The sequence below is a fragment of the Mirounga leonina genome, unplaced genomic scaffold, assembly GCF_011800145.1.
Source record: "Mirounga leonina isolate KUSES-001 unplaced genomic scaffold, KU_Mleo_1.0 Mir_200, whole genome shotgun sequence".
Taxonomy (NCBI): Eukaryota; Metazoa; Chordata; class Mammalia; order Carnivora; family Phocidae; genus Mirounga; species Mirounga leonina.
In genome coordinates this window covers 4902195-4925010 of record NW_023270503.1, presented here as the reverse complement: position 1 = coordinate 4925010, position 22816 = coordinate 4902195, and the positions used below count along the sequence as shown (strand labels likewise).

The window sequence follows — 22816 nt, the reverse complement described above, 5'->3', positions numbered from 1 at the left end:
CGAGGCAGGGCGACGCGGTGGAGTGACTACCCAGGCAGGTTCTCGGAGGTTGTTGTCCCCCTCCCACCTTTCTAACAGCAGGGCCCCCCGCGGGAGGCAGGAAATGGCCTTGCCCTCATTTCTGCCACAATCGCCTTTACCGTGTGCTGGGCACTGGGCTGGATGTTGGGGACTGAGCCTGGTCTGGTGAAGGAGGGTCATCTAAATAGTGACAAGCGGTGGGGTAAAGAGACAGAGGCACCAACAAAGTGTGATAGTCCAAGGCAGGGAGTAGGAACTGAGTTTCTCTGTCCTCACCCCCTTATTTACCAGGGCCTAGCCTAGAGGGGGATGGAGAAGGTAAGAGAATGAATCCTTGTCTGTCCCGCCCGCAGGCTAAGAGCCAGGGAACAAGCAGTCCAGTGCCCAGAGTATCTGAGAAAGCAAGAGAAGGGAGGAGGAGGAGCCAACTTTGGCTCTGGATGCAGTGGGAGGGTTGTATGGAGGGTGCCCAAGCAGGAGCGCCAACAAGCTTCTCGAACCTCATTCACCCCTCACCCCCCAAAAATAAGATTCAGTGAATTTGAAGAAATACATTAAATATATTTTATTTAAATAGCATTAAACATAGCTAGTTCTTTGTCCATTGGTCCTGGTGTTGGGGTAAGGGAGTATTGCAGGTAAAAAGGGGTGAAAAACACATTCCAGCTTTCAGTTTCTTAGCTCAGAAATTCCAGCAATCCCTGTAGCTCCTTGCAACCCCTCACAACCTCTGGGATGGACTGCAGAGTCTGGGAAGAGGCATAAAAGGCAGCTCAGGGTCACAAGTCCAAGGCTCCCAGCCCCAGGAAGCACCAACTGAGTCAGAGGGGAGAAAGCAGAAGCCACAGAGAAGCCTGCAACAGTGAGTCAGGCCCAGTGCTCAGCACAGGCTGGGAACCAGAGCGATGCTCATGAGTACTTCCTGGGGCCAAGCCCTATGCCAGGTGCCTTAGCTGCATCAACTCCCTCCCTCCCTTACCTCATAAATATGCTGAACAATATCATCTAGTTTCTTTAACTCCTTGTCAGAGCGTCGAAGATTCTCCTCTAGTATGTTTCTCTAGAAAACAAACAGGCTGCATTAAGTCCTACACTCAGAAGAACAGCATAGCTTGTGGAGCAAGGAATATACGGCAGATCACTTGCTAGTAGTAGTAGGAAATGGCCTTAGAATGGCATGGGAATTCTTACATGGCTCTGGAACTTGACCATGAGTTTTGCCTTCTCATTTTTCATCTCCAGGAACATCACCCTCAATTTGTCCACCTGCAGATATGTCCAGATAAGTAGAGGCACAACCTAGGGTTCCCGCCAGCTGCCCAGCTCCTCTGCTAACTCTGAGTCACCGCTCACCTCTTGGGAGAGCCACACTTTCTCCTGGATCCAGTTAGTGGCCATAGGCTGACAGTCAGGGTTCAGCTGACCTGCCAGGGTCTCTTGGAGCACCTTAGTCTCTGTCTCCGCACGCCGAAGTGAGCGGGTGAGCTGGGTCACCTCCTCTCTAAGGCTCTGGGGATGAGAATGGAGAGGTATCCAGTAGCTCTCAAAGGGCCTTTCTACCCTTCTTATCCCATGTGGTGAACAAGGGTAGACCAGGGATCCAATTCCCACCGAATCTGAGATTCTAGCCATCAGAGACACCGAAAGCAGAGGGCCAGGCATCATACTGAACGTACTATGAGCTCGCCACTCCTGTCTATCTGCTCTAGGATCTTCTCGTTCTGCTGTTGTATCACTTCCTGGAGCTCCTTTTCATTCTGTGAGGGAAAGGGAGGTAAGAAGCACTGAGAGAGCTGGCTTCTTAGCAGCCTTTGCCAGGAGATAGGATTTAGTGTCTGACCCATGTTCAGCTCCAATAATACCAATTGATAACACTCCAATTCTTCCTCTAGGGCTATGTCAGGCAAGGCACATTTCAGTGTTGAGAGAGTTCTGCCAGAGTTCCTGACTTCTAGGTCAGCCTGGGAGATGGGTCAGCCCATAGCTAATTCCCAAACATGTGAAATGTCTGACCCCAGGAAGGGCAAAACTAGGGCAATGATTGGAAAATCCCCACCACCCAGATTCCTGGAGAGACCATGGCTCCCAGTGGGCCAGCAGAGCTGCCCCAGTTCTTCATCGCCCCACTTCTAGGCCCCTCCTTCACCTTGTAGCGCAAGCACAAGGCCTGGTTCAGCTTCTCTATGTCTGCCTCCTTTGCCTTCTGGGCTTCCTCATGCTGTTCTTCCTGGGCCTGTAGCCTAGCCTGCAGATCACAACTAGGGGAGGGAATAATTCAGCATTATTTCTGTCCTCTCAGGCACTGGCTGGGCCCTTGACATAAGGAGTGTCTCACCTGACCTGCCCTCTCTAATCAAGACTGCCCTCCACTCACATCTTTCGCTGCAGAGTCCTGATGGCTTCTTCTTTAGACTCTTGCAGCAGGGAACACAGGCTTTGAAGCTCCACAGTCATTGTACCCATTTCTGCCAGGCTCTTCTCCATGCCTGGGATCTCTGAAAGAGCAAGTCCTAGCTAAAGGCAGAGCCCTTTGGCTCTGGAAGGAAGAAGTGTGGAGCCATCATCACCACAACTCTTATCCATGTTCCCCACCCATAGGATTTGAATTTCCGGAACACTGTAGATCCCAAAAGGCAGAAATAAAATGAGCCCACATAAAATTGAGGTTTTTAGAGCAAATTACTTCTCACTGCTTTACTCTTTATCATTAGTACCAGATCTAGAAATGAGGCAGGATCCCTGGAGCCCATCCTAACCTGTAGGCTGAAGGGAAACCATTGATGCTACTCGGGTGAAAGCACTCTTGTCACTTCCAAGCAAGGGCACAGGAGTTGCTTCTGGCTCTAAAACAAAAACCAACCAAGGTAGAGGGCCCCTCTGGTGACCCAGTCAAGGGTCTGCCATAACAGAAGCCAGGGAGAGAGAAGTCTGCTGGTGGGCATCTTCGACAGATGAAGATAGGAGGGGCAGGGCCACAACTCTCCCACCCTTAAATCCCAGGGCCTTTAACCTTCATCTGCCATTGCTGTCAAGACGCTTCCCAAGAAGGCACTGTCAGTAGGCGGAGGGTATTCCTGGGCAGGAGCACAGGCTGTGCTTACAAGGGGGGTCTCTGGTTCAGCCTAAGGGTAAAGGAGAAACATGATCAGTTGCTCTTCAGGGTTAGTGATTTCCTGAACTTCCAGGTACCCACCAGCCACCTCCTCTGGAAAGCTGTTCTATCTACTCCCTTTTTTCTCTATCAGCACCTTCTCGATTAGCTCCTTTCCCTGAACTTAATTCTCTCACTAAAACAACAATAAAACCCAGAAACCTTCTTAACTTAAATCCCATTTTTAAGCTGCCTTTTCTCTTTCCCCTCCAGATTAAGAAAAAGATAAAGAAGCCTACATTTCCCACCTAAAATTGTCACCATCTATTGACTACCTAGCCCCCTACACTCAAGTCTTCTGCCTCGCCATTTCACCAAAACTCTTGCTTGGTTCACCAATAGCATCCTTACTTTCAAATTCAACAGACACGTTTCAGCTCTTGTTTTACCTATTTGATAATCAATGACCATGTTCTTCTTTTAGAAACTTCCTTTTCTCAGCTTCTGGAACATGACTCTTTCCTTCATACGCAGGCTTCATACCTTTCTATTTATTCTCTCTATCCACAGGTCCGTCCTTAAACTGTTGGACTCCTTCTGGTTCATCCTTGGCCTTCTTTATACTCTAACCCATTCCCCAGGTGGCCTTGCCTTGGAAACTCCACAAAATCATCCACTACTACGTGGATGACCTTTCAATCTTTCTCTCTCAAGTGTATTATTTTCCCAATCTCCAGACCCAAAGGCTCAACTGCCTGTGAAAAATCTACCAGAATGCTCCATAGTTCACCTGAAATGTAATATGTATAAGGCTGACCTCACCATTTTCCCTGTCCCATCACACCAAAAATCTGTTCCTCCTCCTGTATTTACGATCCTAGGACCGGGGGTTTGGGAGGGCAGCAAATGACAGCCTGCGGTTCAAATCTGGCCTGCCACCTGTTTTGGTAAATAAAGTTTTATTGAAATACAGCCATACATGTTTATTTACATACTGTCTATGGCTGCTCTTGAGCTACAAAGGCAGAGTTGAGTAGTTAAGACAGTGACAACATGGCTCAAAAAGCTGAAAATATTATATTGTACTTTATAGGAAAAGTGTGCCACCCCCAGTTCTAGAAAGTATCATCATCTTTCCAGCAATCTAGACATCATCATTCACTCTTCCACCTTACTCCTACACCAAACTGGTCACCCAGGTTCTATTACTTCTATTTTCTAAATATGTATTGAATTCATCCAGTCCATACTTTCCTGTCTACCCCTTCTATAATTGCCATTAGTTCAAGCCTTCAGGCCTCCTGTCTACTTCTCTAGTCTTGTCTCCTTGTCATTCTTGCCCCATATAGCTCCTATACTGAAGAGCTACTTCCCAGACTCCAAACTTGCCAAATTCCATATGAGCAGGGCCTTGCCTTGTTTACCTGTAGCCCCAACATCTAACCCAGGTCATGTTACAAGGTAGACACTACAAAAAAGTACACACAGTGCCTCTCTGACTTTCATAGACCATTCCCTTTGCCTAGTACACCTTCCTGTATAACCCCACCTCCTCCACCCTGCCCTATAAACTTCCAAACCTCAAGACTCTGTCCAAGGATCACTTGCTTTGAGAAGACATGCTAACTCTCAGAGGTATAACTGATACTTTCTCCACACAGACCTCTATCATGATCACAAGTCAAGATGTCAAGTTTATACCTGTCTTCCCTGCAAGACTGTGGATTCTTTCACATTTCCTGTGCTCAGCACACACTAGGGTCAGATCATAAGCACTTCCAAATTTCAGAACCCTGGTTGTACCTCTCAATGTTGAATAAGCTAATTAACTATTCTGAAAGATATCAACAATTTATTGTGTAGTGTGCACTGTGGGAAAGCCAAAGAAGCAAGGCTAAATTTCTGCTTAATTTTTTTTTTTTTAATATTTATTCATTTATTTGAGAGAGAGAGAGAAAGAGCACGAGCTAGTGCGGGGGAAGAGACAGAGTGAGAGGGAGAGAGAGAAAATCTCCAGTAGACTCCCCACTGAATGTGGAGCCCAACGTGGGGCTTTGATCTTATGACCCTGAGATCATGACCTGAGCTGAAATAAGTCGGATGCTTAACCAATGGAGCCACCCAGGCATCCCATCTGCTTTCTTTAAACATAATCTAGTTGAAGAGAATAGACATCCGAGGAAAACTAATGCAAGTGCAAAAGGAGAGTAAGTTCACGAGGACTATAGCAGGAGATCACTGAGTCCATGTGATTCTGGAACATTTCAAAGAAGGTGAAATAGGGAGGATAAGGAAAGGAAAAGGTATTTCCAGTTTGAAGACACAGGAAAATGGGCATGGTAACAGCCCAACCCTGGGTATGATTAGAGATGGGGCATGTGTGTAGTATACCGGCAATCTAGTTGGAGTAAAGGGCTCATAATAGAGAGGCAGGAGACAGATGAAGAAAAGTTTGAATGACAGGATGAAGTCCTGTAGGTGACTGAAAGTCAGTGAAGGTCAGAGATGGAAGAAGAGTAGCATTTTAGGAAGATCATTCTATATAATAAAGATACAACCGGAGAAACTCTCATAAACTAGGAATACAGGAGACTTCCTCAACCTACAAAAGCCTGCAGCTAACATCATACTTAATGGTGAGAAAGTCCAAGCTTTCCCTCTAAGATCAGGTACAAGGCAAGGATGTCCTTTTTTTTTTTTAAAGATTTTATTTATTTATCTGAGAGAGAGAATGGGAGACAGAGAGCATGAGAGGGGAAGGGTCAGAGGGAGAAGCAGACCCCCTGCCGAGCAGGGAGCCCGATGCGGGACTCGATCCCGGGACTCCAGGATCATGACCTGAGCCGAAGGCAGTCGCTTAACCAACTGAGCCACCCAGGCGCCCAGGATGTCCCCTTTTAACCCTCCTTTTCCACGTAGTGGTAGAAGTTCTAGCTAATGCAGTAGGCCAAGAAAAGGAAATAAAAGATCTACAGATTGGGAAGGAAGGAATAAAATTGTCTTTGTTTGAAGATATGATTAGAAAGGAAGAGAAGGAATCCCTAGATCCTACCTTCTCCTTTAGTTTTGCTTGTAGGAAGAGGGTGAGTCTCTGCAGTTGCTCAGTCAGCACCCCTAGCTCTTGGGAATACTGGCGTGTCTTCTCCAGGTGCTGTTCCTGGTTCTCTGCTATGGTGCTAGCCAGGTTAGCCCTGAAATAAGGAAGGAACAGAGAAAATAGCCAAAGACCAGGCAACCCTCTCTGAACTCCTCTCCCAAATCCCCACACAGAGCTACATTCAAAGAGGGAAACAAGGGGCGCCTGAGTGACTCAGTCAGTTGGGCGTCTGACTCTTGATTTCAGTTCAGGTCATGATCTCAGGGTCCTGGGATCAAGCCCTGAATTGGGCTCTGCACTCAGTGCAGAGTCTGCTTGTCCCTCTCTTTCTAGTTCCCCCCCCGTCTCGTGCTCTTGTTCTCTCTCTCTCACTTTCTCTTTCAAATGAATAAATAACATCTTAAAAAAAAAAAAAGAGGAAAACAAGAGGTTCTTGGACCCTGTTACAATTTCCTTCTTGGAGACTTTAGCTTCTTGAAGTGCTCCTGGGAAACATAAACACTTAGTAGGTGAAGCACAGAAAGGTAGAAATCTTACTTGAGGTTCTCCACAGTGTCCTTGAGGTCCTCACACTGCAGACTGCGCTCCCGGAGTGCTTCCAGCGTGGTTTTCAACTGACACTCCACCTGGCCCAGCTCTAGGTGAGCAACCTGATTCTCTTGGTCTGCAAACTAGGGACACAGGAAAAGGAAGGAAGGCAAGGAGGGGAGAGGGAGATAGGGAAATGAGGCTAAGTGGGAAATTTTAGAGCCCTGGGAAGAGAGGCTTTTCCTGGTCCCCAGTCTAAACCTCACTTCCATAGCATCAGAAGGCAGCTATGCTCACCACTATACCACCAACGCCGGCTTGTACTTCCATAGCATCGGGTAAGAGTCGCGCTGCTACCGGCTCCCCTGCGCCCTGCCACGTTCCTCACCTCCAGGGTCTCCTTCAGGTCTTGCACCTCCTTGGCCAGGACAGCCTGTTGTTGCTGCAGCTCTGCCTGCATGTGTTTTAGTGCCACCTCTTCCTTTTGCCATCTGCCAGAGACCTTATATTAGATCCCAGCAGTCCTACATCCTGGGCGCCGGCTGCCACAGTAACCCAATGGTAACTCACTGAGTAGCCTGCTCCTCATTGCTCTGGGTAAGCTGGTAGAGCAACGCATCCTTCATGGCCAGGTCCTGGGTACAATGGGCATGCTGACTCTGTAGCTCTTTTAGCTGACTCTCCATGCCGGCCAGACTCTGCAGCTGAGCGCGGAGATCTAAACCAAAAGTATCCTAATGACACCATGTAGACATCAGGCCAAAACCTCCCCGTTCTTCTGTTCTGAAACAAATGCTCTAGAGCACGTCCTTGCTCTACCGCCACACCCCAAGCTTCAGCGGGGCACAAGTGCTTGTGCGTGTACGGATGTACGTGTACACACACACACACGCACACACACACACACACACACCCCTACCTGCTGCTAGGCGACTGTTTTCCAACTCCAATTGTTCTATTCGGCTTTTGCAGTCCTCTAAATGGGTAGTAGCTTGTTCCAGCTCCCTGGAAACCTAGGAAGAAAAGATAGATTTTTCTCCTGTGGTTCTTTCTGAATCAGAAATCCTAGGACCCAACCCAGCTTCTCTTTCTGGACAGAACAGAAAAGCACCTTGCTCCTGGGCAGCAACACTGCAGAAATAAGGTCCCCAGTAAAAAGTAGAAAGAGGAGAAAAGTAGCTGAAGGTGCTGAAGAGCAAAGGAAACAACTGGGCCCAAGGCCATCTACAGTGAAGGGCCCTGGCTCGTCTCTAAACCCACAGAGTAGAAAAAGGACAGGTCCAGGGTAAGAGGCTAATGATACCACTCATCAGAAAGGCCTTCTGCAGAGAAGGAGGAGGAAAGCAGGCCTAAGAAGTCCCCACTCCTGGTTTATACCTGCTGCTTTTCCTCAATTGCAGCATCACGCTCCTGCAGGGTCTGCTGGCTCTTGGCTTTGAGTTTCTCTGTGAGTTGTTGAGACCGGCTCAGCAAGGATGTCCATGTTACATACTACCAGGGGAAGCAAGCAGGTCAGAAGAGCACCTTTGAGGCAAGGCTCCTAATAGGGCTGGCTGTGAGTCAAGGAGTGATATAACGGCCCCAAATACTCACATCCAATTGCATGGATATCCAGTCCTGTTGTAAGTTTGAAGTCAGACTCACTGTCTGCTGAGCCACCTCTTCTTGCTCAGCACGAAGCCCTACCTACACAAGAAGGATTGCCTGTAGAGAGGGCCCCTTCCCTCTAGATACAACAAAGTGGGGGTATATGGCCATCCTCCTACTGTTCAGGATGAATCCCAGGAAAGAAAATGCCTTCAAATTACCAGTTGGGTCTGGGTCTCCTTCAAAAGGCCTCTGAAGTCCCCCATGGATGCCAGGTCCTGTTCTAGCTGGCTGATGCGCTGGCTGGCGTGTGCACAGAAAGCCTCTAGCACAGCCTCGGCCTATTGAGGGAAGAGGTGGGCAGAGCGGCGAAAGAGCACAAAAAGCCCTAACTCTCTACCACACAAGTAGTTTAGTTCATTATTCCCCAGGGCAGGCATTTCTTAGGCCACCCATCTGTGTCTCAAGCGAATTTGTGTTCCTGCAGGAACCCTGAGGAAGAGACCTCCCACACCCGGGAACAAAGGCCTGGCACCTTACCGCATCCTTGCCCCTGAGGGCCATTTCCTCTTTGTGCTTTGCCTCCTCCCTTTCTGCTTTGAGGCTCTGGAACCTTGCCTTCAATTTCTTCAACACGTCACAACAGCAGGAGACCAGGGTTTCTGCACGCCGAGACTACGAGATAAGAATCAGACCCTGCATCTGGTTCCTTTTTTGGGACCTTTCAGTCTCACCAAAGGCCCCTGCCTTCACCTTCATGCTGCTTACCTCCTGACTCACGGTAGTTTTATCTTCCTCTAAGTGCAACAGAGATAGATGAAGCAAGGATATCAGCTCTTTAGAAACCAGCACCCATGACTGCTGTAGAGGGAAAGGTGGTTAGGTTAGATCAGAGATCAAATAAAGTCACTAAGCAGGAAGTAAGCAAGGACACTGGGAGGGGAAACCACTGATCCCATTTCCAAGCTCCCAATAGGGAGAAGATATCACCATCTGCTAACCACCCAGGATTCTCCATTCTTGATCTTCACAGGAGACCCAGAGATGGTATAAGGTCAGTCAATACTTACCATGACATTCCTGGCCTGCTGCAGAGCCTGTGCAATCTCTTGGCTCTCCTGAAGATGCTGAGGTTTCTTACTTATCTAGTCAGAGAAACAGTTGTGCCCTTTGCATACAACATGCACCAACAGCACCACATTCCCCCTCCCACCCACCGAGATCCAGGAACCTCTCCGATTAAAAGCAGGAGCAAGGCTCACAGCTCGATAAGCCGAGTCAGAAAAAAATCCAGAGGTACATAAAAAATTCCTTTTCAAAATAACTTTTTTTCTAACTATAAGGATGACATGTTTCTTGTAAATATAGAGTGAGTAAAATGGAAAAAGAAGCCATTAATAATTTCACCACCTGGAGCAATGATTCTTTTTTTTCCCCCCAAGATTTTATTTATTTATTTGAGAGAGAGAGCGAGCGAGCAAGCATGAGCGGGGAGAGGGGCAGAGGGGGAGGGAGAGGGTCAAGCAGACTCCCCACAGAGCGCAGAGCCAGACACAGGACTCTATCCCAGGACCCTGGCATCATGACTTGATCCGAAATCAAGAGTTGTACGCTTAACCAACTGAGCCATCCAGGGGCCCCTGGAGCAATGATTCTTAACCAACAGTATAGCAACTACCCCAAAAGATTTCGATATAACCCCATACCAGAGATTTTCTTGCTATAGGTATTTGCTGTAACTGAGGAGTATATTACTTCCCTCAGGTGTCAGGGAGAAAAAAAAAGTTGCAGACTACTGATTTAGAAAGAAACGACCATATTCAGGGCATCTGGGTGGCTCAGTTGGTTAAGCATCTGCCTTCAGCTCAGGTCACGATCCCGGGGTTCTGGGATCAAGTCTTGCATCGGGCTCTCCCTGCTCAGTGGGGAGCCTGCTTCTCCCTCTCCCTCTGCCTGCCGCTCCCCTTGCTTGTGCTCTCTCTGTGTCAAATAAATAAATATTTAAAAAAAAAAAAAACTACCATATTCAATAAATTCTAAGATGATTATCTTTTTATACAGTAATGCCACTGAAATTAGGATGCATCTTAATATTGACAGTGTTTTAGGTATGATGAAAGACAGTAATGCTTAAGAAAATCACAACTGAGATTATAACATAAATAAACGTGGGGTCCTGCTTTTATTACTTAATTTTATTATACTAATGTTATTTAACCCTGAATTTATATTCACTCTCTTCACTGAACTAGTTTGAGACTGGAACATCTGCTTTAGGGGGACCTCTTAGAGTACCACTCATTTTTAACTTCTGCTGATACTTTACCTCACCTCAAAGCCTCTCAGAAATTATCTGAACTCTGATTTCCTTTCTTTAAAAACCATGACTTATGTTATACTTCCTTTCCATGTTATTAATAACTCTTCATAAGCATACTTTAAGTTAGGTTGCAGAATATCCCATCTTATGGTGTACCATTATTTTTCATTACATTCTTTCATCATTTTTAAAAAGGCTACTGTCTTTATGCAGCATTTTTTTACCCTTAGGATACATCCCTAGAAGTAGAACTACTGGGTCAAAAAGTGTGAATTGCTTTAAGGGTCTTCCTTAAACTACTTTCAAAAAAGGTTGAACCAATTTATACACCCTACTGACAATGGGACAATACTTACCAGCATCATCTATTTTATTTTTTGCCATTTCATGAGACAAAAATAGCATCTCATTGTTCTGATTTGCAATTCTCTTGACTCCCAGTAACCTTCTCAAATATTTCTTAGTCATTTTTATTTTCTCATTCTTTGGCTACGCGTTATCTTCATGCAGATAAAAATTAGTATGTTATGTAGAGTGGAGAAGTATGATCTCGAGGCAGCAGCCATACAGAGACCCAAGTTCTGAGAGAAAAGCAGGGAGCCGTCATCTGAGACAACAACTGCGGGAGCAGCAGTGCTGAGTCACGACGTCACAGCAGTCTGGATTTAAGGGGACAGAGCTTGTGGAGTTCACTGCTCCCCTCCCCCACAGAGTGGCCATTATTCCCCACTGCATCGTGTGGTAAGGCACGCAGGGCTCCATGAGCCCCAGACAGGGCACGCATGCTGCTCAGAGCTGGGTGGTCAGGCAAGTGATGAGATTAGTGTGAAGGAGGCAGCCAAGTGGTAAGGACAGGGCACTGTGATGGGGAATGGCAGCAGGTGCTGTCACTGCCCCTCTTTGGCTCTGGCTCAGTGGCCTCCAAAGGGATTTGGCAAGCTTCAGGGAAGGAGGGTACGAGGCCGACTCAGGGATGGGGAATGAGGTCAAGATTTTGGCAGAAGGTAAAGTCATTATGTTGAGGATATTTTCAACCCCAGGTCTTTGGGCCTTTGGAGACCATCTCTTCTTAGCAGCCCACCCATTACCTCAAAGGCCACAAGACTGAAGCTCTCAATTCCTTCCCTGGACACCATTCCCTTTCTTCCTCAGCCCGTGCTGCCACAACCAGAGTCCTCCAAAACAGTGGTCTTTAAACTGTTTTCTTCTCATATCTCGCAGAATAACTTTGAAAGACTGAGTACTCTTAAGTTTAAAATGTTACAAAGGCTGTAATTTCAACTGTTATAAATATTGATAGTTTGAGGGGCACCTGGGTGGCTCAGTCGTTAAGCGTCTGCCTTCGGCTAGGGTCATGATCGCAGGGTCGTGGGATTGAGCCTCACATCGGGCTCCCCGCTCAGCGTGCTCTCTCTCTCAAATAAATAAAATCATAATAAATAAATAAATAAATATTGATAGTTTGGAATAAAACTGTTAAATCACTCTTAAATATATCCAATGGTATAAATATAACACATGCCATATTTACTTATTTATTTTTTAAAGATCTTATTTATTTATTTGACAGAGAGAGAGTTAGTGAGAGCAGAAACACAAGAGGGGGAGTGGGAGAGGGAGAAGCAGGCTCCCCGTCGAGCAGGGAGCCCAGTGCAGGGCTCGATCCCAGGACCCTGGGATCATGACCTGAGCCGAAGGCAGACGCTTAACGACTGAGCCACCCAGGCATCCCGTCATACTGATTTAATACCTATTTGATGACATTAAAAAATGCATAAGCAGGGGCCCCTGGGTGGCTCAGTTAAGTGTCCAACTCTTGACTTTGGCTCAGGTCATGGTCTCAGGGTCCTGGAATCGAGCCCCACATGGGACTCTGCACTCAGTAGGGAGTTGACTTGAGGATTCTCTCCCCCTTTTCCTCTGCCCCTGTGCACTCTCTGTCTCAAATAAATAAATCTTTTTAAAAAATGCACAAAGAAGCTCTTCTTAAAAGTCAGAAATTTGGGGGCCCCTGGGTGGCTCAGTTGGTTAAGCGTCCAACTCTTGATTTCAGCTCAGGTCAGGATTTCAGGGTCATGAGATCAAGCCCTGTGTCAGGCTCCACCCTCAGTGGGGAGTCTGCTTCTCTCCTCCCTCTCCCTCTGCCCCTTTGCAGGTGTGTGCATTCTCCCTCTCAGATAAATAAACCTTTTTTTAAAAAAAGTCAAATTTTTTATCATCCCTTTTCTTCCTTGAACCTGTATTTTTACTCTCAGAATTTTATCCTCATGTAATATATTTTAAATCTATAATATATTTAAAGTCTATCATTAATCAATATCTCTGCAACAACAGAAGTCTATTTTACCCAGTAAAATTTTATTGGGAATCGTCTATTAATAAAAAGGGTAGTGCTTCCCTCCCCTTATTAGTTCATGTGTCTGTGGATTACTGTAATTCCTACATTAAGACATGGCTCAGCAACAATTCTATGCTGATTTTCCTTTCTTATAGATGTAAGCACCGAGAATCTGCTTCACATAAATAATGGAAATGAGTAGGAATGGAGGAAGAGAAGAGGGCATGTCACCCAATTCTAGGCACTCCTTTGGAAATACATGCCAAAAATCTCAATAGTGAACTTCTGTCAAAATTTTTAATGATCCACAAACATAACTAAAGTCTTCCTTCAATTTTGTTGAAAGCATGCAAAAATGATGTGTCACATTATCATTGCAGCCATTTGCTTTCTCAGCATGTACACAAAGATTTTCTATTATCCTTTGATTGCTATTCCTTGACAATGTAAGATTCAGGATAGGTAGTGAATACGCTGCTCTTTAGTAAAGTGGGCAAGGGCCACTGAGAATGGGGAAGTAGGAAAGAAAAAAATTAGTCCAGAGTACATGTGGAAGATGAAGATCTAGAAACTGATTCCTTTAAAACTTTCCTTGCTTATATTCCCTTGGAAAATTGTGATATAGCCCAGGGGTAAAATGAGTACCCATAGCTTTAAGGGATTTTCCAGATCCTCAGCTTTTATATATATTTTAAAGAAGAGGGCCCACTGGGAAGAACCTTCTTACCCCACTGGGAGATGTGTCAGTCTGTGTGCTACTGTCGTGAACTTCTGAGGGACAGACAGTCACCTGGCTCTTCCAGTCCCGCAGCTGGCGGGAGAGAACCTCCAGGATGACAAGAGAGCTCAGCAGGTTATCTTCTAGGTCATGTCGAGATAAGGCAGTCAGATCCGGAGGATGGTTGCTGCAGCAAGAGAACACGAGGAGAAGAAAGAAAGGGGAAGGGATGGGAGCAACCGGTCCAGGTGAATGGAGCCCAGGAGACACAAAGATACAGGGACACTTACCCCCATAGGAAGTGCTCTGTCTCAGAAGTACCATCCTTGATACCCGTTGGGCCTGTCTGGGAGGTGTTTGTACTCTTTTCCTGTGCTGCTGGGGGAGTAAACCGAGTCCCCACCGAGCAAGTAGGGAAAGGGGTGGTGCTAATCGCAGCATCCTGAAGCACAGAGGGAAGGGATAAGCTCTGGCGGAGATTTTCCAGCATGATCGAAGTATTTATATCTTTTTCCAGCCAGGCCAGTGGGGACATCCAAGGCCCTGTATCAGAGATGAGAACCCTACTAGCATCTTCTACTGCTGGGCCTGGAGCTGCCTGGGATTCCATTTCTCCTAGATTTGGGGTCAGGCACATGAATGGAGTAGCTTCCATATTTGAGACAAGTGCTTGATCTCCTAATTCAGCCTTCTCAGGGAGTGTGGGAAAGCTAAGTTCTTTTTCCTCTACAGATCTGTACTTTACAATTTCCTCCCCTGGGTCCACATGACTGACCGGGAAATCTGCTGCTAAGGCAGCTGAAGGGGAGAGCCAGAGCATGGAGGAAGGCAAAAAGATACTACTTTCAGAAGGGATTAAGTCCTCAGCCACAGCATCAGTCTTACTGCTCTGGAGGCTTTCTCTGGAGCAGTGGGGCTGCTGCTCAGAACAGGGATTTGGTAGACACTCCAAGATGTGGGACGGAGGGTGCTGAAATGTAGGTTTCTCAGGCATAGCAGGAACAACTTCTGAAAAGCTGTCTTCTTTGCAGGCCGCCACCCCCTCTCTTAGCAGATCTCCTGGCCTCAAAGGCTCATTTAGAGAGATGCTGTTTGTCTCTGCCATGGTATCTAAATGAGCCTCAAGGGTAACGTCTTGCTGCTGCCCCACTGGAGAGGGTACAAGGACCATAGTTTTAACCACATTGTTGTCCAGTGGATCTACTGCTTCCTCAGATATTTTGGGAGTAGAGTTGGTTTGGGGATTCAGATCTAGGGGCTGCTCATCTGATTCATGTTGACAAGCTTCTAGCCACTTTGAGGGATGGCTGAACTGCTCTGAAGGGGAATCTGTTCTCTTGGCATTGACAAAATCCAGTGAAGATGCGGTGTTGCTGCCTTCCTGCCAAAGAAAACAAAAGTAGTTGACCAAGGCAGTCAATTCAGGTTCCCAACATATACTTATGGGTACAGGATACTGCCTGAACTCAAGGAAAAGTTTTCATTACCTCTGCTTAGGTAAAAACTTGGCTAAGCCTTGCTGCTCACTAAAGAAACCCTAAACTAAACCTGAACTGAACCTAACTAAAGCTGGGAAACCATCTTAGGTCCTTGCAAGTGAACCAGCCTACAATATAAACAAGGCTGAGATAATCTATCCATATCCTGGGGAGATGGTAGCTTGAATGTGACCCCACTCATCTCCAATCCTAACTCCAACCCACTTTTAGAGGAATGGGTAGGAAGGATCCCTAGGTAAGCTCTGCCAAACTCTGGAGTTGCTCCAAGATTTTCTCTCTTCTGGGATAGAGAGAAATTGGGGACCAGAGTTAGTGTAATGTCTTGCTGGGGCCCACAGAGATCCATGGACCCTAGGAAAAAGGGCAACATCAACCTACACTAGTGACCTAGTCTCCCTGGCCTCAAGAGTTGAGGGTGTCCTGAACACATGGGTTGAATCCATTTAACCCTTGGGATTTGAAGAGCCCTACTCTTTATAGCAGAGGAAAATGAAGAGCAGAAACTTTTTCCTGGTGCCTCGTAAAGGACTGACAACCCCCCCATATGCTGGTTCAGAGGGACAAAGACCACTGTGCCTTCTACCACCTGCAGGGTTGCTGGTCCTGAGACTCAATGAACAAGAAAAGGAAAGTATGAATGTACTTAAGTAGATCTAGTAGCCAGAGAAAGGACAAACCCTAAGATAGTAAAAGTAGACCCTAACAAAACACAGCTGATGGAAGAAACAAGACAATGTAAGAAGATTCAAGTACAACACTCAAGTACAACACAAAACACAAAGACCTTCTGGAATTAATAATACTTTTAAACCAAAAAAAATCAGTAAAATGAATTGAAAGACAATGATCAGAGTAGAGGCTGGAATTATTGGCCTGAATAATCAAGTGGAATAATATCTTAAAGCAAAGACAAAAATAAAAAGAAATGTAAATCTTAGGGAAAAGCTAAAAGAATTGGAAGATAAATCCAGTAAGCCTAACATGTGAGGAAAAGAAGTTCCATGAAAAGAGAGAACACTTATAGGAGGCACTAATTAACAAAACTAGAAGGAAATTTCTCTGAGGTAAAGAAGTACCAGAGTTTGCATATTGAAATGGCTCACCAAGTTCCAAGCAAGATTGATAAGAAAAATAAAATTACTGAAGTATATAAGGAAGATAAAACTATTTTAGAAGCTTGAGACAGAAAGACCAATTGTTTACAAAAAAAAAAAAAAAAATCAGACTTACATGAAATCTCTCATTTACAGCAGTGGATGAAACTTTAAAACATAAAGTTGAGCTAAAAAGGGCTTCTGATACTCTGGCAATTTGCTGACTGAGTGCTGGTCACATTGATGGGTATGCTTTATACAAATGTGTTAAGCTGTATATTTTATGTACTTTCACATATTTTATTTCAATTTTTAAAAGTTTTTCTTTCCGGGCGCCTGGGTGGCTCAGTCAGTTGAGTGTCTGCCTTCGGCTCAGGTCATGATCCCAGGGTCCTGGGATCGAGTTCCACATTGGGCTCCCTGCTCAGCAGGGAATCTGCTTCTCTCTCTCATCCCCACTTGTGCTCACTCTGACTATCTCTGTCTCTCTCAAATAAATAAAATCTTAAAAAAAAAAAAAAGTTTTTCTTTCCAAATGCTTTAAAGGAAAAGTAGAAAATAAAGCAGATAGCAAAGAGATATGAGGCAAAAACAAACAAAGAGAACAAAGACTGAACTATTAGCAAGGTTATGGGGCGCCTGGGTGGCTCAGTTGGTTGAGCGGCTGCCTTCAGCTCGGGTCATGATCCCAGGGTCCTGGGATCAAGCGTCATGTTGGGCTCCCTGCTCAGTGTGGAGTCTGCTTCTCCCTCTCCCTCTGTGCTCTCTCTCCCTCTCCCTCTCTCTCTCTTTCAAATAAACAAATAAAATCTTTAAAAAAAAGAAATATTAGTAAGGTTAGAGCACTACTGTGATAAAAGACGTAAGTGAAGATATGTTATAAAAAACATAAATCAGTCTGCACTAAATAGCCCAGAAACTATATATACAAACCAAAGACTTTGAGAAATGCAAAAGTGCACCTTACAGTTTTTGCTGTGTTTAAAAGTTTCTATTTATTCTTTTTATCACTTAAGGAAAAAATATTTGAAAATCTTAAAACTGGTAAGGGGTTAATATCCAGAATATATAAAGAACTCCTACAACTAAACAACAACAGCAACAACAAAATAACCCAATTTAAAAATGGGCAAAAGACTCAAATAGACATTTCTCAAAGTAAAACATACAAATGACCAACAAGTACATGAAAAGATGCGCAACATCACTAATCATTAGGAAAATGCAAATAAAAACCACAATGAGATAACACCTCACACCCATTAAAATGGCCACTATCAAAAACAAAACAAAAAATACAAGTGTTGGTAAGGATGTGGAAAATTGTTTTAAGGATTTGAGAGAGAGAGAGAGCAAGCGCACATATGCGTGCAGGGAAGGGGAGGCAAAGAAGGGAGAGAGAAAAAATCTCCAGCAGACTCCCCTCTGAGGGCACAGCCTGACACAGGGCTCAATCTCAGGACCCTGGGATCGCGACCTGAGCCAAAACCAAGAGTCGGATGCTTAACCAACTGAGCCGCCCAGGTGCACCCAGACTGGCTGAAAAATTTTTTTTTCTAAGATGTATGTATGTATTTGAGACAGAGAGAAAAAGAAAGAGAGAGGGAGGGAGAGAGGGAGAGGGAGAAGGACTCAATCCCAGGACCCTGAGATCATAACCTGAGTCAGACACTCAACCGACTAAGCCACCCAGGAGCCCCAGACTGGCTGAACTTTTAAAGATCTCTAACCAATACTACAGGAGGTGATGTGAGGAAATAGATATCTTCATATAATGCTGGAGAAAATATGAATTGTAATAGCTATTTTATTTATTTTTTATTTTTTTTAAAGTAGGCTCCATGCCCAATGTGGGGCTTGAACTCATGACCCTGAGATCAAGTCACATGCTCTACTGACTGAGCCAGTCAGGCACTCCTGTAATAGCTATTTTAGATAGCAATCTGCCAAAATTTATTAAAATTAAAAATATCTAAGCCAGCATTTTGTAATGTACCTAAGCTGTTGAATCACTATGTTGTATACCTGAAACTAACATAAAGTCAACTGTATGTCAATTAAAAAAAAAGTATTGTGGTGCCTGGGTGGCTCAGTCAGTTAAGTGCCTGCCTTCGGGTCAGGTCATGATCTCAGGGTCCTGGGATCGAGCCCTGCATCGGGCTCCCTGCTCAGCAGGAAGCCTGCTTCTCCCTCTCCCTCTGCCCCTATCCGCCACCCATGCTCGTGCTCTCTCTCAAATAAATAAATTAAATCTTAAAAAAAAAAAAAATCTTTCCTTCAATTCAACAATCCCACTCCTGAGAATGTATCTTAGTACCTAATATACGTTCAAAGATATTTATATTAGCATTGCTTGTAGAAGAAAAATAATAGAAAAACAATGCCCATTTATGAATAAGTTATGATTCACACATATCATAGTATCTCATGAACTATTCTACACCAGTGGACACAGGGATTTGCACCACATTGTTAAATGAGAAAAGAAACATACAGAGAAATCTAAAGTTGATCCCCATTATTTGTGGATTATTTGCAAATTTGCTTATGCACTAAAATTTATTTGTAACCCCCAAATCAACACTTGCAGCCTTTTGTGATCATTTGTAGGTATGAACAGAGCAGTGAAAAAAAATCGCCTAAAACACATATCCAAGATGAGGTTGAACAAAGTATTATTTTGCCTTCTTGGGTTGTTTTTTGTTTTTTTGTGTTTTTTTTTTTTTAAGTAGACCCCATGCCCAACGTGGGGCTTGAACTCAGGACCCTGAGATTAAGAGTGGCATGCTCTGGGATGCCTGGGTGGTTCAGTCAGTTAAGTGTCTGCCTTCAGCTGAGGTCATGATCCCACAGAACTGGGATCAAGTCCCGCATTGGGCTCCTTGCTCAGCGGGGAGCCCACTTCTCCCTCTGCCTGCTGCACCCCCTGGTTGGGCTCACGCGCACTCGCGCACTCTCACGCTCGCTCTCTCTTCTCTCTCGTTGACAAATTAAAAAAACAAAATCTTAAAAAAAAAAAAAAGCGTGGCATGCTCTACCAACAGAGCCAGCCAGGTACCCCTTTCTTTCTTGTTTTAGCTATCATACTGTAAACAAATGCCTTTTTCGTGATCTGTCTAGTGTCACGTTTTCACATTTCTTGTGCCTTTTTGTTGGCAATTTCACTGTTTTATGCTGAGTGCTGAAGTGCTGGCTAATGTTCCTAAGTGCAAAAAAGCTGTGATGTGGGATGCCTGGATGGCTCAGGTGGTTAAGCCTCTGCCTTCAGCTCAGGTCATGATCCCGGGGTCCTGGGATCGAGTCCCGCATTGGGCTCCCTGCTCAGTGGGGAGTCTGCCTCTCCCTCTGCCTACTGCTCCCCCTGCTTGTGCTCGCTTGCTCTCTCTCTCTCTAATAAATAAATAAAATCTTAAAAAAAAAAAACCAAAAAACAGAAAGCTTTGATGTGCCTTATATGTGTTAGATAAGCTTCATTTAGGCATGAGTGCTCTTGGCTGTGAGTTCAATGTTAATGAACCAACAATATATATTAAATAAAGTTTTAAACAGAAAAACACATAAAATAAGGTTAGGTATTATTTGGTTAAAAACAATGTTTGATCAGAGGCTGCAGTAACATAACCTTGTATTTCCTCTAGAAGCAGCAGTATTTATAATTAAGTGTTCACAGAAACTATAGAACATAACTACTGCAAATAATGAGCACTCACTAAATGTTGTGATCTTTTCAATTAAATAATAATTCATGTTTGCATATTATTAAAAGAACACAGAGAAAAATATGAAAGGATACAAATCAGCATGTTAAAATGGATTGGTTACTTGGGAAAGGCAAGGCATGTGTGGAAAAGATTAATTCCAGAAGAGGGGCAAAAGAGAGAGGAAAAGTAGAGCTAAACAACAACAACAAAAAAAAAAAACGGGGCGGGGGGGCAGAGGAAAAAAAGAAAAAAAATTGCCTTGATAAAAAAAATATTACAATAATATATGGACATGTGTGTATGTAAACACATACACACAGACACACATAAAGAAATGCAAGAAGGGGCGTGCCTGGGTGGCTCAGCTGGTTAAGCGTCCAACTCTTGGTTTCCCTTCAGGTCCTGATCTCAGGGTTGTGAGATTTAGCTCTGCATGGGGCTCTGCGCTGGATGTGGAGCCTGCTTGGGATTTTCTCTCACCCTCTCCCTCTGCTGCTCATGCATGTGTGTGCATGTTCTCTCTCTCTCAAAAAATAAGTAAGAGAAATGCAAAAAAGGATTTTCAAATATGATAGTTACCTAAGATGGCAGAAACATACTTTCTTCCTTATATATTGTTCAAATGTTTCAAACAATGATCATAAATAATCAAAATTTTTAAAAGCAAAAATAATATTTTGTTGGGGAAAAATAAAATAAAAATAAAATCTTCAAAAAATTAATTAATTAATTAATGGCTGTGGTTAAATTCTATAAGCTCTATGAAGATCAATTCCCACTAGGCACTTTTTTTTTTTTTTACCTAGGCTGTACTAGTATGGTAAATTACAATAAATAAAACTAAAAATTTAGTTCCTCAGTCACATTAACCACCTTTCAAGTGCTCAACAGCCACATAACTCATAGCCACCATACTGGACAACAGATATTATCAAACATTTCCATAGTCCCAGAAAGTTTCGGGTTTGGTTTTTTTTTTTTTTTAGATTTATTTATTTATTTTAGAGAGAGAGAGAATGAGAGTGAGCGAGCAGGGGGAGGGGCGGGAGAGGGGAGGCTGACTCCCCACTGAATGCAGAGCCAACACGGGGCTCAATCCCACAGTCCTGAGATGATGACCTGAGCTGAAACCAAGAGTCAGATGCTCAACTGACTGCACCCCACCAGAAAGTTCTATTGGCCAGTAGGTGTTAAGAGTGTTTTCAAGAAAGGCCACTACCTTCATACATCTGTTATTCAGGATGTCTCCGTTTTTACATATTCTTCTTTCCTCCTCTAACCTATTTTATTTATATTGTATCTCCTTCCAAAAATAATTCAGACTGCAAAGGGGCAGCTGAATGGCTTAGTCGGTGGAGCATGTGACTCTTGAACTTGGGATCCTGAATTCGAGCCCCACCTTGGGTGTGGAGCCTACCAAAGAAAAAATAAAAATAACTAAAAATAAAAATATTACAAATAATTTAGGCTGCATGAAAAAGAACAGATAGATCAACAGATAAGGTTAATGAGATACAAAATCATAGTCAAAAAAGAAAAAGGAAGCAACTCTTTCTATTTCAAGGAGTAACAGTAGCTACATATCTGATGATCAAATTTGACCCTGAGCTCCCTAGAAGCCAGAGCAAGAGGGAAAATACATAAACTCTGTAGTTCTCCTTATCAGAAAGAAAGAGAAAAGGATAGCAATTTCTTCAGGAAGACAATTATCCCAGGCAGTTAAGTTCTAAAGGAAATTTCTTTGAGGAATTTTATAGAGAGGTCAGTCTCCTTCCTTGGCAAGTTTTTATGACAACTGAAAAGCAGTTTCTACATGGCTACTTCTCTCAAAACTTTTGACAAAACTACAACTCAGTGAGGGCAATTCTACAAGGCGCTAGTTTAAAAGAAGTCGGCCTAAGTACTCTGCCTTCCAGTGGGGTAACTTGATTCCAGAAGAGTTCTGACTACCTCTTGGAATGGACGTGGGTGTTGCCTCACAGGGGCAACCGACTGATCTCTGCGCATGAGCCCACGTTAGGGGGAAACTACTAATCAAAGCGACAGGGTTTCTCAGTAGCTTGGTAAAGGTTTAACGGGGGAGGAGGTGATAAAAACTAACAGCTAAATAGAGGTCTGGGTTCTCAGTGGATTTCCTTTAACCACCCTAGGGCACCTCTCTGTTGGCCTGAATAGCTGTAAATGGATGTCACCAAGGCAGAAGACTTCATTATCGTTATTAATTACGTTCCAGCCTTGGCCCTCTGTTCCTCTGAGCTCTCGACCTCGGCAAAGAGCCCAGTCGAGAAGCTGGCCAGGCGAATCTCACCTGCAATCCCAGCTTGCACAGTGATGAGGTCGGCGAGTAGCATATCGGGGGCCCTTTCCCAGAGTTGGTGAGGGCACCGGGCTGCAGGATAAGTTCTCGGAGAGGAGTTCTCATAGTTGGTTTTCCCTGAGAAAGCGGAGAGTGTGAGAAAGCCTGGGCTGCGCCAGCCCGGCCCTTCTTCCCCTCTCTAAGAAGCTCCGGGGGCAATAGGAAGAGTAGACTTCCACCCCAGTCGCGCTGAAGCGGCAGGACCGGTATAGACTCCACACACAGCCCCCCTTCCCCAGGCTGGACCCAGCTTTCCAGGACACTCGGCGTTGCTGCCGTCCCCGCCTCGAAGCCCCGACCCAGCTCTCTCCGTCCCTGAGGTTCTCTTGCTCACCGGTTGGGGCGAAGGCGATAGGCTAACGTTCAGTTTTTTCACCCGCCACATTTTCACCACAGAACGCGCGGATCAATCACCTCCCAGACCCAAGAGCAGACGCCATGTTCACCCGCCGTCTTTATTTGAACC

At 44.8% G+C, this 22816-nt stretch overlaps 1 protein-coding gene across 1 annotated transcript; it reads right to left on the bottom strand.

The window, feature by feature from the left end:
- Window positions 1-571: 571 nt before the first annotated feature.
- On the bottom strand, window positions 572-22790 carry SPAG5 (sperm associated antigen 5). Its single transcript, XM_035027725.1, has 24 exons — window positions 22685-22790; window positions 22303-22428; window positions 13991-15081; window positions 13710-13887; window positions 9395-9469; window positions 9093-9185; window positions 8865-8999; window positions 8546-8665; window positions 8331-8423; window positions 8115-8228; window positions 7657-7750; window positions 7308-7455; window positions 7126-7228; window positions 6747-6880; window positions 6165-6303; window positions 3032-3143; window positions 2778-2864; window positions 2396-2516; window positions 2168-2279; window positions 1698-1778; window positions 1375-1530; window positions 1213-1287; window positions 1001-1081; window positions 572-770 (listed from the first exon to the last, which is right to left on the bottom strand). Exons 1-24 carry the CDS (start codon window positions 22733-22735, stop codon window positions 699-701), a joined length of 3591 nt encoding a protein of 1196 aa, XP_034883616.1. The 5' UTR covers window positions 22736-22790; the 3' UTR covers window positions 572-698.
- Between the last annotated feature and the right edge of the window lie 26 nt (window positions 22791-22816).